This window comes from Marmota monax, unplaced genomic scaffold (assembly GCF_021218885.2).
Source record: "Marmota monax isolate L192 unplaced genomic scaffold, Marmota_monax_Labrador192_F-V1.1 WCK01_AAM20220418_F8-fsc00014, whole genome shotgun sequence".
NCBI classification, from domain to species: domain Eukaryota; kingdom Metazoa; phylum Chordata; class Mammalia; order Rodentia; family Sciuridae; genus Marmota; species Marmota monax.
The window spans coordinates 25,347,415-25,364,309 of NW_026695222.1; the positions used below are offsets into that span (position 1 = coordinate 25,347,415).

General features: G+C 53.1%; 1 protein-coding gene across 1 annotated transcript in view; it reads left to right on the forward strand.

Moving 5' to 3' along the window:
* Positions 1-15,951, forward strand: part of Apcdd1l (APC down-regulated 1 like) — a 52,203-nt gene extending 36,252 nt beyond the window's left edge. Inside the window, exons 2-4 of the mRNA XM_046433990.2 lie at positions 5,559-5,697; positions 8,139-8,691; positions 13,561-15,951. Of these exons, the coding sequence (XP_046289946.1) occupies positions 5,559-5,697; positions 8,139-8,691; positions 13,561-14,307 (1,439 nt within the window). The 3' untranslated portion in view covers positions 14,308-15,951. The remainder of the gene's footprint in view (positions 1-5,558; positions 5,698-8,138; positions 8,692-13,560) is intronic.
* Positions 15,952-16,895: the final 944 nt, after the last annotated feature.

Consider the following 16,895-nt stretch of genomic DNA (forward strand, 5'->3'; position numbering starts at 1 on the left):
TAACCATGAGGACACATCAGACCGTCCCAAACTAAGGAACATATTATGAAATAACCGGCCAGTACTCTTTTAAAAAGTTTCAAATTCATGAAAGACAAAGACATGTCACTGATTGAAGGAGACATGACAACTAAATGCCCTGTTGGACCCTGGATGGCCTCCTGGGCCAGCAAGGGGGGTGAGCCTTGAATCAGTTGTGGATTTGCTCATAACATTGCACCTGTGCTAACTTCCTGGTTTTTGACCTTTGTTTGATGTCTGTGTCAGATGTCGACCTTCAGAGCTGCTGGGCAAAGGGTATCTACTATCTACTCCTTTTGCAACATTTTTGTAAGTCTGAAATTATTTCAAAACGAAAAGTCAAAAAATAAAAGTAAACAAAAAACTGAAAGCAGATCAATAATTGCCAGATGTGGTACACACTGCACAGGAGAGGGGGGTGGAGCAGAGCAGGAGAGAAGTGCAGGGGGCCATTTGCCAGGAAATGCTTGGGAGGCAGAAGGAGCACCCAGTGCTTGGCAGAGGGAGTCCCCAGGTCATCTCTGGGAAGCCATAGGGAAGGCTCTCAGCAGTGCCCACTGGATGACAAGAAAGACAGGAGGTAACTGATTCCAAAGGGCCTACTAGGCTCTTGGGAAAGCTTGAATGGGACTCCAAGTGTGCTGGGAACCACAGAAGTTTGAGGTTGTTGCATGAATCTCCTTCAAGACCCTCAGATGGTGTGAGACGGTATCCCACGATGGGCCTATTTAATGTCAGCTTCCCTAACAGAATAAGAGTTCTGGCCATTGTGGGCAGCCTTATAAATCCAGAGCCTGTCAGGTACCAGGAGTAGAGTAAACCAGAGGTAGGTGTGCAGTGTGTGAGCAGAGGGGTGAGGGAAAGCAGGCTAGGTGACGGGAGGGTCCCCGTCCTTAGATGGCCCTCCCTAGCTGTGGGGGGTTGAGCTTGAACAAAAAAGACGTGTTTAAGACCTGACCCCCCACCTCCTGAGAGTGTGGCCTTATGTGGAAACCGGGTCTTTGCAGAGGCAATCAAGGTAGAATGAGGTTGTGCTGAACCCGTGAGTCTGACCAGTGAGTGGTGCCTTTTCATGAGAAAAGAGAGGGAGACTAGATACGGAGATGTGGACAGGAGGAGACACACAGAGTGGGAAGACAGGCGGAGACCAGAAGGAGGTGCCACCCAGAGCTGGAAGAGGCGGGAAGCACCCTCCCCAGGCAGCGGTGAAGGGAGGGCAGCCCTGCCCGCGTGGGTTTCAGAACTTAGACTTCCACACACCAGGCCAGAGAAGAGGAATTCCTATTGTTTACACCAGTTTGTGGTCATTTGTCACAGTAGCTCCAGGGACTCACAGGCTGTTCTGTGCTCTCCTGGGAAGTAAGAGCTACTCCCTCAGCTCTCTCTTCCTCTGCGATGCCCTCAGGCTGCTTCCCACATCCACCACTCACACATTGATTTATGAAATGGTTTTTTTAAAATATTACTTAACATTTGAAAGTCCCCTTCAGAGGACCCCCTTTCCAAGCTCAGTAACGTGGGCTCTGCACAGCAGCTTTTCTAACAGCCTGGAAGTGGGCGCGTAGCCACGGGGGTGTGAAGGAATCGGGGTGGCACCTAAACCCCTTCGCCCACCCCCTCCCATGAGCTGCACTTCTCCAACCTCAGCCCCAACCTGTTAGGACAGGGGGCAATGGTTCTTTTATGCCATTTTGCCCCCCAAAGGAAGGCAACCGAAGAGCTGATCTTTCTGCGTCTGCTCAGGGAGGGACCCCACTCCACCCTTCGCCCTCCACCCTGCCTGAGCCAAGCCTCCTGCTTTCAGGTCTTGGGAGGAAATCCAACAGAGGACCTGGACAGGGCGTGGCTTTCCAAGCCTTCTGGGTGCCTCTGTAGCAGGGGGATGACTACATTGACCTGCCAGCATCGCTGTGAACGGCAAGTAAGAGGAGGGCCTGTACAAACAGGCCAGTCCGTGGCAACCATGCTGTTGCCATGGTCCATGGGGAGAGGGACATGGGAGTGCTTGCTGTGTGGGCCTCCTTTCAGGGGATAGGAAGGTTCTGGGTTAGACCGAGACGGTGGTTGCAGAGTGTGGGGAATGTACTAAATGCTACTGAAGTATACTCCTGCAGATGGTCAAAGTGGTAAATTTTATGTTAGATGTGATTTGCTGCATTCTTTAATTGTCCAAGAAGCAGCTGCCCGAGGAGTGACCACAGCCGAGTCCTCCCACCCTTTTGAACCTCTGTTTCCTCGTCTGTACCAGGGGGCATCAATAGACCCACGTGGTGGGTGGCTGTGCAGATCCGTTGTTCCATACAGCATCGCATTCGACACGCCACCTGCCTTGGGACTGCTGGAGGGGTCATGGCCATGACGCAGAAACAGCCTCTGACCAAGGCGACTCCCACGGTACATGCTCCGTCACCATGGTGATGATGCCCTGGTGATAAGCTTAGCCAAGCACCGGTACCCAGTAGGAGCTCAGCAAGTGTCCGCAACCCTGAATCCCTAGGCAGATTCCATATGTCCAAGTGGCCTGTCCCTGTTGCTATGACTCACGACCACACAGTGGACCACAGCAGATCACATTTCCAGCTCTGGGAGTCTGGTCTGAGCAATTGGGCACTCTAGATTTAATTCTGCAGGTAATTTGAACGATGCTATCTAATTTCAAATGTCCCTGCTCTTATGAGTGCAAGAGCAGCATAATTTTTAATTAGTGAGTAAACAGTAAATAATGAATGGCAGTAAGTGGACACCACTGTTAATTAAAAATCCATGGTTGATAAAAATCAATTTGGTCCCTGTGTTTAACTCCGTCTATCAGGTCCTTGCAAGAAGTTGCGCAGCCCAGCCCCAGCTCATCTGCCTCCAGTTGTTTATCTAGTTAGGACTTTTCTGTGGGAGAGAGAAAGGGAGGGGGGAGAGAAAGAAAAGAAAATCAAAGTCCACCCCAAAAGCTGCAACTGAGCTAATGTCACGGAGTCATTGCTAATTGGTTAAGCTTATCTCTGCAACCTTGAAGTCGAGGCTTCGCCCGCGGCCAAGAGGCGGCTTTGTGCTTGGCCCGGGTGTTTTCACAAAGAAGGTCCACGGTCGTGTCCTGTGCTGTGTGTGCGTGTTCTGAAGACAGCGAGGCTTGACCGTATCTCACAATCTGCTAACATAATTAAATCCTAATTTCTCCCAGAAAAACAAGAGGAACCAAAACGCGGCTAGTGGGAACACAGTATCTGAGGATTCGTGACAAAACGGCATTGGTACCTTCAGGAGGGGTGCGGGGTCGGGGGAGGCTTGTTTTCTTTGGAACAGAAAGCATTTTCTCAAGACACCGATTTTCATGAAACAATGAAAATATAATTTGCAGGGCCACCCGCTCTTTCGCTCCGAGATGCAAGCTCGGTTTTCCTACCAGGCGAGTCGGGCTGACCCCTCCTGATCCTTTTCTTCGCCTTGCTTCCATCTGTTCTTCAAATCAACACTTGCAGACAGGTTTCATTGACACCGGTGATGTTCAAATTAACCTGCAGAATTGAATCCGGGGGACCTGGCGTCTTCCAATGAAGACGCACCCAAACCTTCGAGGTGCCGACCTTGAGGCAGCCTGTCCCAGTGCAGGCTGGGGGGTGGGGGTGACACTAGGACAGGGCCAATGTGGATGCCTCACTGGCCCCCACATCCTGGCTCAGGCTCCCCTCGGCACATCAGCCTTGTGCCAGGGCCACGCAAAGCAGCCAGCTTCTCTCTTCCAAGGCCTTTGCTCTGCTGCCTTGAGCAGCCCCGGGTACTCTCACGACAACATGTCCGTGGGAGGACACCTTGGCCTGGGTTGGCTCTTTTCTTCCATTTCTCCAGCTTGGCTGATTGAAACCGAGGGGCCGGTTGACCAGGAGAACATTGTGTGTGGGTCCTGGCTTTGTCACACGTGAGTGTCACAATCCCCATCTTGCTGGGCCCATCTGGATGAGCCCGTTGGCCTGCTCGAGGAGAAGGACCACACTCTGGCTCTTCTGGGGACCGTGAAGCTCAGATCGGATGATGTGCGCACGTGCGTGAAGTCCACTCTTGTTGTCATCGTCCCTGTCATCAGCAGCCTGACTTCTGCTTTCTCAGCTGGGCACTGGGGACCCCATGGACCCTGACTGGGACTCCCAACCTCCCGGGGGCAGAGGAATTTGGTCCACTTCATTTTTCTGAGAGGTCACCAGGGCACGGCAAGCCTGGGGCCCCTGTTTCCAATCACATAGCTCCAAGAGGGCAGTGTGGGGCCTCGTGGCCCCCCAAACCCAGATGGGAAAGTACAAACACTCACAGGGAAGAGGGCAGAATGTGCTGACCAGGCACCTCTCAGCTCATGACCCTTCCCAGGGCCCTGCCTGGCAAAGTCTCACCCCTGGGCTGAAGCCCTGGAGACTCAGCTGCTCCTGACCCACTTTAGCCACTGCTCAGAGGAGGACAAGACAGGACAGCAGCTGCAGCAGCCGGTTGGCCAGGGTCGGGCCCCATGAGCACAGCCCCATGCTGCAATGCTCGGATGTTGCTCCTGCCAAGCTTCCCACAGCATCCTGCCATCTGGGTTGCCTCAGCCTCTGAGTGAGGATGACAGTTTCTGAGGGACTTGCTGCTCTTTAGCAGCTGAAGGTCCTGGGTGCACCTCATAACAACTCCTGGAAATCATAGTAGCCATCCCACGCCCTGGCTCAATTGTTGCAGGGTCAGGGCAGAGCACATGGGGGATTCCCCAAGAGGACCTGGAGCCCAGTTCAGTGACTCTGCTGCTCACAACCACCCTCTGACCACCTCCTTCTAAGACATTTTAATTCCTGCCTAGGCTTAGGGATGAGGCTGCAAGGTGGCCTTCTACATGGGCACTGGGCCTCTGCTGGTGGGCCATGCCCACACTCATTCACCACCCACCCAGCAAGCTGGCACTGGTGTAGGTCCCACAGATAGAGATGGACAAACCAAAGACCTGGCACTGGAACAGGACAGGGAATAAGTGGCCTGGTGTGGGCAGCAAGGCTGGAGAGGTGGAGCAGAACCTGGGTTCCTCAGTGAGGTCTGCTCTGGGGGAGGACTGAGGTCCCACTGCCCTTGCTCCTCAGATCTCAGTCCTCCTTGTCCAGTACTGCCCAGGAGGGGGCCTGCAGAAGGGCAGGGCTTCTAGGAGTCTGGATCCCAGAGCCGAATTTTCAGAGGCTTTCCAGCCCAAGAATCTGGGCCAGCCTCCCTCAAGGAGGCCTGCATTCCAGGGTGGTCACAACTGGGAATCCAAGGGATGAGTCAGAAAACTGATTCTAGGAATTCCAACATGCAGAGTACCTCCAGAACTGGGGCAGTCTAAGGGGTGCTGGACAACCTGGTGGACAAGGTGGAGGTATGGGCAGGGAAAAGGGAATGGTCACCCTGGGGAATGAGGTAGAGGTGCAGGCAGGCTATGGGGCTTCCTCTGGCCTCCCAAGCTACAGCCCTGGGTGGAGGTGGAGAGTAGGGAAGGCAGATGGTGTATCTGGGGTGTACACATCTCTGATCCAGATCTGTCTGGTTTGCAGCTGGCACCAGAGAAGTGACCGGGGAAGTAAGAGGTGGCCACCTACGCTGGGAGCCCCCTTGCCAGCCACCCACGCCTGAAGGCATGCGCATCACTGCAGTTCTGCCCCCCCGCCTTGATGGCCCCTGGATCTCCACTGGGTGAGACCCCCAAGTCCTCACAGACCCCTAGGCTGAGGGACTTCTTCTCCGAGCCTCAGTGTCCATATGTGTGCACACAGTGTACCCAGTTCCCAAGAGGTCTGGTAGGTGCTAAGCACATGGCTTTACCTCCCCTCTGCAGATGGCACCTGGGGGCAGGGACTGTTGGGACATCACACCCCTGCCGATGACAGCAGGACGGGAGATGCATTAATTCAACACATGGAGCCCCATTATCCAGATACTTAGAGAGTTCCTGTTGTGAGCTGGGCACAAGGGCTCAGCAGTGGGGCATGTGCTGAGTATCCAAACAGAAACAATTGATAGCAACTTGAGATGGTGCCGAGATCTGCAGCGAAGGAAATAAAACCAAGGATGTAAAGCAAATGACCTGGAAGCCTTCTATAGGGGGTGATATTCTGCTGAGAGCTGAAAGAAAAGGAGTCTGCCCTCCAGAGAGCCAGAGAGAAGCCCAGCAGAGGGCACAGCTGGGGCAAAGGCCCTGAGGCCGGAAGTGGCAGGCCAAAGAGCCTGGTGTTCCCATGCTGGTCTCCTCACCGACAGGCTCCACTGACGTTTCAGAGGCTGGTGGCCACTCTGAAGCCCTGGACTCTGTACTGGGCCCTCATCTGTGGCCCACAAACCTGCTGCAGCCAGCTGAGCTCCCCGATCCCAGGGCTGGGGTAGAAAGTAGGACAGCTGTGGCCTCCTCCTCCTACATCCCTCCTGATGTGCCCCTGGTCAGTCCCATTCTGGGGTCAAGGACTGGACTCTCTGTGTCCTCCATATGCCTCCTGAGCTCATGGAGAAACCCCACTGCCAAACATCTGGTAGTGCTTTGCGGGGAAGGAGCCTTGGGAGTTCCACAAAGCCACTCAAACTCTTCCCAGGCTTTTCCGGGGCTGGCTCCTCCGCCCTCCCTAGTCCAGGTGGGGTCCAGGCAACACTGTCAAGGCCACTCTAAAGCCGAACCAAGGAATGGGGAGGGGACATAGGAGAACCCAAGGGATGAGTCAGAAAACAGATTCTAGAATTTCTTCCAGAACTTTCTTCCTAGAAAGTTCCCTGATCTGTTCTCAAGGCAAGCCCTGTTGCTTTCTGGGAGGAATGTGGAAAAGATTCTGGAGTCTGGGACCACCAAGACATCCAGTGTGACCTGCTGCATCCCTTGAGCAAATCTCTCCACTCCCCAGGCCTCGTCAGTGGCCCTTGAGGTGTGGGCGCCCCTCCCCATCTTTAACTACCACCTGTTTTGGTACTCATTTGCTATTTTTCTTTAAACCAACTCCCTTTATTTACTTAAACATAATCATTCATTTTTACAGCTTTATTGAGGTATAATTGGCATACAGTAAACTGTACACATTTACAGTCTAATATAATTATTTTTAAAGGAAGCACAATATCACCCCTATATGAAGAACAGAGCCACTTGCCATAAATAAGAAGTAACTGTAAAAAGAAACTCAATGAAACAAAACAACATAATTAGATTTGCTCTAGATTCATGGCCTACCTAAGGCTCCAAGTCTGTTCCTCACTGGGAAAAAAAAAAAAAAATGAGGTTGGTGTTAAAGTCACGCCAGCTCCTTTATCCTTGATAGTAGCAGAAAGATTGAAAGAAAAGAAAGGGAAACCGTTTTCTTGCTGGGTGACAACATATTTCTTCTGCTCCAACAGCCCCGTTATAAAATACCAAGAAAACAGGGGCACGGGTTGGATTCCAGTTGAGCGGTTTACATCCACCCATTGCCCCACCTGAGCCCCAGTGGGGAAGTCCCAGAGGCCTACCCTGCCCAGCCGGGGGCATGGCGGTGGGTCTGGGAGCCAGGTGGCTTTCCTTTCCTACCCTTCCACTCTGAACTTGTTTGCATCACCAGTAGAATTGAGCCTGGGGGCCAAGGCCTACCCACCACCTGCTTCTGTAAAGAAAGTTTTATTGGCACACAACCAGGCCAATGCACTTCCATGATATCTACATCTGCTTTAGCTCTACAACTGCAGTCTTAAGTGGCTGCCACAGAACCATCTGGCCCACCAAATTGAAGCTATGTATTGTCTGATCACTTGTTCCTGAACCTCTCATTCACTGGCCAGGACACAGGGTGGGGGTGCCGGAGCTCACTGGGAAGAAACAGGACACAGCCTGCCAGACCTCACAGAGCAGCAGGTCCCGAGGTGGTTGCAAAAGCCCCCTGTTGTTAGGCCTGAGGTTAGGATGAAAGAGGAACTAGAAAGATCCTGTGGAGGCCACCTGACAGTGGGTGGAAGGTCCTAACTCACCCCAGCAGTAAGGCTGACCCAAACAAGCCAGGGAAACTGAGGTTGTGGGGGCCAGGCCAGAAGTGGAGGTTGGGGAGGCCAAGCCCAGCCCAGAGGACAGAGGGCCCCAGGACGCGTTCTCACCTCTCCACCCAGCACCCATCTCCTCCCCACGGCAGCTGTGAGGTGCGACCAGGCCCAGAGTTCCTCACCCGCTCCTACACCTTCTATCCCAACCGCCTCTTCCGGGCCTACCAGTTCTACTATGGAGATGCCTCCTGCCAGCAGCCAACCCACTCTCTGCTCATCAAGGGCAAAGTCCGCCTGCGCAGGGCCTCCTGGGTCACTCGGGGTGCCACTGAGGCCGACTACCACCTGCACAAGGTGGGCATCGCCTTCCACAGCCACCGTGCCCTGCTCGATGTCATCAGGCACCTCAATCAGACCCAAGCCATCCAGGATTGCATGGGGAGGCTGCCCCCAGCCCAGGCCTGGCTGCCAGGGGCACTGTATGAGCTGCTGAGCACCCGGACCCAGGGGGACTGCATGGTAGCACTGGGCTTTAACATGCATGAGCTCAGCCTGGTCCGTGTGCAACGCAGCCTGCAACCACAGCCCCGGGCTGCACCCCAGCTTGTGGAGGAACTGTACCTGGGGGACGTCCACACCACCTGGGCGGAGAGGCATTACTACAGGCCCACCGGCTACCAGCGCCCACTGCAGAGTGCCCTGGTGAGTTTGGGGCCCTGGGCGGGGAACTTTGGGCCCACCCAGAAGGCCCTACATGACCTGGTCTCTACCAAAGGTCCTTTCTGCCCTGTCTCATCAGTGCCCATTATTGACCCTGGCTTCAGGAATTTGGATATGCCATGGCCCCTGCTTGAGACTTCTCTTTCCAGGCCTTCACAAGGCCATTGGCTATTTCCAGAAGGACACATGTTCAGTCTTCCCTGTCTGGTCTTCCACAGTCCCTGCACTCCAGACTTGGTCCTCATGGGCCCTGCTGATCTCATTTCTATTCTTACGGGGCGGGTTTTCTCAGCTCAAATGTCCCTTCCAATCCCCACTTCACATATTTTCTAGCACAGAGCCCAACCCGGAGCTCTGCTGGCCCTTCTCCCCTTCTCCTTTGCCTCTTCACTGTGGCACAAAACGCTTCACAAGGGTGGGGCCAAAGCACAGAGTCTGGCCAACAGATGCTCAGGAATAAACCGAAGGGGCATCTTTTCCCCTTTCCTCCTGGGGCTGCTGCGTACCCTCTGGATGCCACCCTCAGGATCTCATTGTAGACCTCTCCCTGGACCTGGAAGCAGAGCCACAGACACACCCCCTCACGCTAACTTTAGGTGGAGTTGCAACAATATTGCCCCCCGGATCTGGGCATCTGAGAGAGTGAAGGTTGGGCAGGGTCTGGGGTCCTATGTTTCTAACATGCATCCTCATGGTCTGCATTCTGGGTGGGGAGGCCCAGTCTAAAATGAACTGATTTCTGTGAGATGCAGCCCCAACTCCAGAGTGAACTTCCCTGAAGCCCATCAACATAGATTATAAAGGAAGCCATTTCAAAGGTGCCGCCCTAATTTGGAGAAGTCTTAGTAGCCTTTTTTTTGGCCTGATAATCAAACAGAAAGAAAGTTAATCTTAATTGCATTATGTATTCCTGGCACATAGCCAATACAAGGGTGGTCCTTGTGACCTTTTCTGTCTCCAAGATCCACCTCTCTGGTGCAGGTGAATCCTAAGCTTCTCTCCCCGCAAAAAACTGTCTTTAAAAACACAAGATGAAGTGCACCTGATTTAAATGGAAACCCACCCCATTAAAATAGTTCCTCAATCTTAAAACCCGAATGTGTGGCACGGGAGCACGAAGAACAGGAATTCTTTCTTCACCCTCATGCCTGAGCAGTGATGGATGTCAATGATACTTTCTGTATCTGTGACACTGATCGAGGGACATTGGTGACAGAGGTTCAGCAGATGCTACTGGGGTTTGCTGCCTACAATCACAACAAGAAGAAAGGTTAAAAGTTAGTGGATGTGAAATTAGTATAGGACACTGGGTCAGGAACTTCGGTCCAAGGCACTCAGCATTTTCTGAAAGTGCAGATGAAGAGGGAGGGGAGGATGGAGGAGCTCAGCATCCCTGCCAAGTACCCTTTGAACTCTTAGGCCACCCTCACATCATTTAGCACATACTGAGTGCTTACTGTGTATTTGACACTCAAGGAACTAAACTAGATGGGGAAACCTCTCACCCCTGGGAACAACAGTTTATCAGAGTCCCCAGGGGTGGCCCTGGGGATGAGACAGACCCCAAATCCAGCTACTCTCCCATCTCTCTTTCACCCCCTCCCCCAAACCCAGGATCTGGGGAGCAGAGAAGGAACCCAACAAAATTCTCGTAATCAGAAAATCAGCCTCAGAGTTCCTCGAGTGACCTCAAAATCATTCCCTTTTTGGCCACCAATGTTCCAGACTGCTCCGCTCAATCCCACTTAGCAAACCAGGGCAAGGCGGCGAGTGGCTTGCTGCCTCCCCCCGCCACCATCAAGAGGGAGAAGGCAGACCCCTGAGGGCTACAGGGGCTAACCAGTTCACCTGGCCCCAGGCAGACTTCTGGGGCCATCGCTGTCCCTGCCCTCCCTGCTGCCTGGCCAGTCCTGGTGGCCCATGCAGCCTGAAATGTGATTGAGAAGCAAGACACAGAAACGTGGACACTGCCGAACAGTGCCAGATGTACAGGCATAAAATTAAATGTCCGCTCACCAAGCCCCCTTCTGAGGGGGGAGACAATTTCAAATAAGGAAATGCTGCAGATAAATCCCCAAATAACGAATTAGTCATTACCTTATGCTCTCTGGGGCCTGAGCCTTGCCCACAACCCAAACCAGATGGTAAACATGAACATTTTTAGAAGTTAATTTAAAACCAATTTGATCCCCAAATTCATTGCCTGTATATAGAATCCTAATCAATCAGCCAACACTCAACCAAAATCATCTGAGCCTGGTGTCACCTCTGGGGGTTAATTAGAAACTGTTATGTGCTGTTTGAGAAATAACTTTATGTAACAGGCACAGGCCAGTAAGAGTTTGGCTTCCACACAAGTGTGGATTCTGCTGGCTGGGGGCCTTGTATATTAACACGTGAGACTCCAGAGCACTGCAGAAGGATGTCTGGGAAATGGTCTATGGGGGACAGGACCCTTCAACATCTCCCACAGAAGAAATGCCTTATCGTTCAGCTCTCTCACCTTGAAAGCTTGCTGACTCTCAATTTGTCTCTGCCAATTAGCACCCCCACCTACCCCCGTGGGGGGGCAGCTCTGGGATTATTTTGATGTAAAGCATTATGTCCTGTCAATGTACATTAGTGTGACAAAAGTTGGAATTCAGGTTAAAATGCCTCAATTAGAGTAGAGACTTAGCAGTCAGCATCCCAATAACCAACACTCAGGCTAACTCTTGTATTTGCTTTTTTCTGTTGCAAACATTTTTGCAGTCATGTCCTAGCTTTTCAAAGTGTCTTCAAACTCTGAGTCAAAATCCCCCAAGCTGGGCTGGAGTTGTGGCTCAGTGGTAGAGCACTTGCCTAGCATGTGTGAAGCCCTGGATTCAATTCTCAGCACCACATATAAATAAATGAATAAAATAAAGGTCCATCAACATCTGAGATATATATATATAATCCCCCAAGCCAAGGCAGGCACAGTGGTGCACACCTGTAATCCCAGCAGCTGGGGGGGGGGGGCGGGGGGAGGGGGGGAGGGGGCGGGGGGGGCGCTGAAACACGAGGATCACAAGTTCAAAGTCAGCCTCAGCAATGACAAGGTGCTAAGCAACTCAGTGAGACCCTGTCTCTAAATAAAATACAAAATGGGGCTGGGGATATGGCTCAGTGGTTGAGTGCCCTGAGTTCAATCCCCAAGTGCCCCCCCAAAAAATCCCCCAAGCCAAAAATGGTATAGTCTCCTATATTATGGAAACCAGGGAAAGTTTGGTTCAATAAGGATTAAGTAATAGCTTTTAAAGTATGGCAATCCAAAACAAGAAGAGCCCTGGCCCTCAGTCATCTGGTATTTTCTTTCTAAACCAGAACTTCCTATGCCACTTGGTTGGCATGAAACTCACCCAACTGTAATGTGTAGGAATCTTTCAGGGTTTTTGCATGAAAATATATACTAAAGCTAACTTCATAGCCAGGTCCTCAAAATGCCCCCTTTCCCTTGGACCCAGACCCCAAGTTCCCTTAGGAACTAGCAAAAAAGTGTTTGCTAGTTCCCTGGTCAGCTTTGACAAGTGGCTGATCCAAAGCCATTGACCTTTCAGAATGATGCTCTTGGCTAAATTTGGGCAGCTCCCTTTAAGAAAAAAGAAGATATGTGTATCTGGTTCCTTTTTGGCCTCTACTGAGCTTTTTCGCTCCAAAATTCAGACTGACTACTCCCACACAATTTGATTTAGCGTCTGTTTCCTGTTGACGTGTTTTACTGTAAACCAACCTCTGGAGAATCTGTAAGGCTGGACAACTGTAAATAAGACCTTAGAGAGGAAATCAGTTCATGGCCTGGGGCAACAGAGGGCTGAAAACTTGGTGTGACTGGTTTTCCCACTGAAAATTGCACGGGAATGAACATCTCTGAGCAGCTCTTGATGACTTCCCAGTTACCCCCCTGGCACCACCTCCAGTATGAGGGTTCCTAAGCACAGCTGTGGCTTCTGATCTTGGTTGCCACATTCGCTGTCCAAGGGGTGATGGAAGGGTGCTCACCTTCCAAGGTGAGATCTCTAAAGACAAAAGTACTCTTTCCTCATGAGGAGATACAAACTACACTGAGGTAGACCCAGACAAGCAAGTTGTGCAGACAAGCAAGTTGTGCAGACAAGCAAGTTGTGCGGGGCTGTGTTTCAGCTCAGCTCTACCCCTTCCTGCCAGGGCAGCTGGAGCAGACCCCTCCCCGCCCACCCTCTAGGTCTCAGTTGCCTCTGGTTTCCTGTGCAGTGGTTGCAGGAGCCATTTAGCATAGCTCTAGCCTCAAAGAGCCAGGAGTGAGAAACAAGATGGGCATCAGTGGTCCCATTTCAGGGGCTGGGTGTGAAGGAGACAGCTTCTTCTAAACCCCAAGACACAAGGCCCACGGGGACTTCCATGCATTTCTCGCTCATTCATGCACCAAGCATGTTTGCTGTGAGCCAAGCACTGTGCTAGGCCCTGGGCACAAGGAGAGAGACCCAGCTTTTTGGTGCTTACTCATGGAGGAAGAGGGTCAGAGGAGGCAGGAGAAAGTAGCAGGGAGAGGAGAACAAAAGGGGACAGGGGGACAGCCTCGGAGGGGCTCGCTGGGTCTGGAGAAACCCCTCAGGGACCTCTTCTGAGTTGAAACCTGCAGAAGAGCTGCAGACTTTTCCCCTGGGAGCTCCAGGTAGGAAAGTCAGCAGGCTAAGATCCTGGGCAGGGGACGGCTCACTGGTGCCACAGGTCAGCAGTGAGACCCTCTGGCAGGAGGTAAGCAGGTTGGGAGGGAGCTGAGCACCGAGGGGCCAGGCCTCACCCACCTTGTCATTAAGTCCTCAAATGAGGTCTCTGTTCCTCCCCTGCCAGCACCACGCGCGGCCCTGCCCTGCCTGCCAGCTCATTGCGCGCGCTGACGAGCGCCACCCGCCCGTGCTGCCCGCCCCGGTGGCCCTGCCACTGCGCCTGGGCGGCCGCTGGGCCAGCGCGGGCTGCGAGGCGCGCCCGGCTGTGCTCTTCCTCACGCGGCTCTTCACCTTCCACGGCGCTGGCCGCTCCTGGGAAGGGTACTACCGCCACTTCTCGGACCCCGCCTGCCGCCGGCCCACCTTCACCGTCTTCGCCGCCGGCCGCTACTCCAGGGGCACGCCGTCTGCCAGGGTCCACGGCGCCACCGAGCTGGTGTTCGAGGTCACGCGAGCCCATGTGACTCCCATGGACCAGGTCACCGCGGCCATGCTCAACCTCTCCGAGCCGAGCAGCTGCGGGGGCCCCGGGGCCTGGTCTGTGGGTGCCGAGCGGGACGTCACAGTCACCAACGGCTGCCTGCCGCTGGGCATCAGGCTCCCCCACGTGGAGTACGAGCTTTTCAAGATGGAGCAAGACCCCCGCGGGCAGAGCCTGCTCTTCATCGGACAGAGGCCCACCGACGGGTCAAGTCCAGACACCCCCGAGAAGCGCCCCACTTCCTACCAGGCACCCCTGGTGCTCTGCACGGGGCAGGCTGGAGCCGCCCCCAGGTCCCTGCAGCCCCGTGGAGGGGGGCCGTGTCCTCCTGACATCCCTCTCGCCCTGCTGCTCCTACTCCCGGAGCTGGCCTTCCTCCAGTGGCCATGACATCCTCTTAACTACCAGACCTTCTCTAGACTCGGCCACCTCCGGAAGGACCAGTACTTCTCTGTTGTGGTGGCCACGTGGCCCCAGGGCTTCAGAGGGCAGCCTGTGTCCCAGAGGCCCAAAACATGAGCTCAAGGGCACCTGCAAAGTTGGGGCCAATGATCACACTTTGGGATATGGCTGTCAAGTTTGTGGCTACATGGCTTTTCAGACAAACCCATGCTCCTGTTTGGATGGTCTCCCAGCAGGCTGGAGCCAGAGGACCACCCTGAGGCTCACTGTCCAAGAGCTCCCTGCCCCTCCCTTCCTGGCCCTTGAGATTTTGAGATGGGAGCGAGAGCCTGAGATGGTGCCTAGGGACAGTGCCGCTCACTGCTCTGCTAAGCCTTCAGGCTGTTGTTGAAAGTTTATTAATTCAAATTTAGCAATACAAACTCAAAGCGGGGCCATGAATTAAAGATGCCACTTCGGGCTTCCAGAGCTTCTCAGCTTCCTGGCAAAGGGCCTGTCTCTTAGGGGGCCACTTGTCTTTCTTGAGTTCTGACTGCTGGCATTTGTCTGCATCTGCCTGTGCTTCTGCGAGTCAGACCTCAAGCTGTCAACACTTCGTGTGGATAAATCCAGTTCTCCAGAGCCACGTGCAAGCAAAGAGGGCTCCATTTGAGCTGAGAAATGTGGCCTCCCCTGGTATGCTTTAGCCTCCGAGCCTCCCTCGCCCATGCAGAACACCAGTGAACACTGGGCTGGATGCCGGGGGCACGTCTGTGGAGGAGAGCAGCGTTCCAGTCTTTGGAGAGTAATTAATACTAATGCTAGCAGCAGCGCTAACATGCTCTGTAATTAGCCCTGCACCGCTGTCCTTGGCCTTCCAGATTCCCTGTGCCAGACTGACGGGGGGGGGGAACCTCCGAGTACACAGCTCTGGGACCACCCCAGGGGGAGCTCAGCATCACCAGGCTACATGGCAACACATGGAGGCCAGGACCCAGGAAAGTCGGCCCCTCCCAGCCCCCTCGCTGTGGTGCTAATATACTGGTGTCCTTCTCAGCTCAGAGAGGGCTATCATCACGGTGGGGACAGGCTGTGCCTCTTCAGGAACCCTGCCTATGTTCCCAGGGCCTCATCTGTACACTGTGAAATTAACTGGTATCCTGATGGGCTCAAGGGTTTGGGGGACTGTGTGCGGCTGATTCACCCTCTCCTTCCTCTTCCCTGTTCCTGTCTCTGGCTCTTATTGCAGATTTTGAACAACAGTCACTCTGAGGCTAACGATGCTTTTAGAGGGAAGCCCTTGTCCTCCCTGAGATTGTGTGGGTCTCAATCAGCCTGCTCAAATTGCTCTAACTTATTATCCATTCTTCTTTTCAAAAAAAGAAAAGAAAAAAGAAAAACCACCAAGTTAATATTCCGTGTGGGTCTCAGAGAGCTACGGTGTTCTTGGCATATTTACCAAAGTACAAGAAATAATTAGATTATTTACAGTCTTCCACTACATCTTGGTGGGGGGAGTTCCCGGTGGGGATGACAGTGGGTGTCGATAATATGTCCATGGCTGAGCAAGTCTTGTATCTGAGGCTTGAAGCAACCATGCCACTATTTATCATCAAATTTGAATGTTTTAATAAAATTAAACAGCCTGAAAAATGTTCTTGCTGGTTATTAAAGTCAACCAAGGGGATTATGGTTCTAAAGAAAGGAAGTGGAGTGCCTTCCAGAAAACATGTGAAGAAGCAGCCAGTGAAGGTGAACTCCTGCTAGGCCAGCTGTGCCCTCCTGCTATCCCTGCCCTGCCTGGAGCTCCCCAGGAAGGGAAGGAAGCTCCAGCTCCAACTCAGGGGGCGCTGCAGGGCTCAGCATGGCTCCCACACCCCGGCCATGCTGGCCCGCTTCCTTATCCATGTGCACCGCCAACACTTCTCCCAGCCCTCAGGTGTTTGGCTCTTTCCTTTCATTCAAATCTCTTGGATGAAATGTCACTCCCCCACCCACCACTGGCATCCCAAAAGAGCAGCCCCCTTGTCCCTTGTCCTTCTACCTATTGTCCCACCATTCTGTTTTATATTCTCTATAATGCACTCTGACCACTGTCTGAAATGTCTTATTTATTCATGCTTATTCTCTGCCTCCTCCGCCTAGAATGTGAGCTCACAGGGGAAGGCAGAGTCCAAGTATGGCCATCTTTCCAGTGGGTCAGGAGCCTGCTGGAAGGAGCCTCAGTAAACATGGCTAACAAGGTTGGTGATCCAGGGGCTGGGATGGTAGCTCAGTGGTAGAGCGCTTGCCTTGCACGCGGGGAGGCCCTGGGTTCAATCCTCAGCACCACATAAAAACAAAGAAACAAAAATAATATTAAAAAAAAAAAAAGGTTGGTGATCCTGGCTCAGCCTCACACTGAGACCTGTGAACAGGCCACCACCACAGGGCAGGTGCTACATCACTCTGGAGGCCCACCTGAGTCAGGCAAAGGGATTGATCCTCAGCATCTTGCACAGGACATGAAGGCTCAGAGAGGAAAGGCATTGGCCAAAGATCACACTGTAAAGAAAGACCAGGGATCTAAACCTGAGCAGCTAGACCCCAGAGCCAGA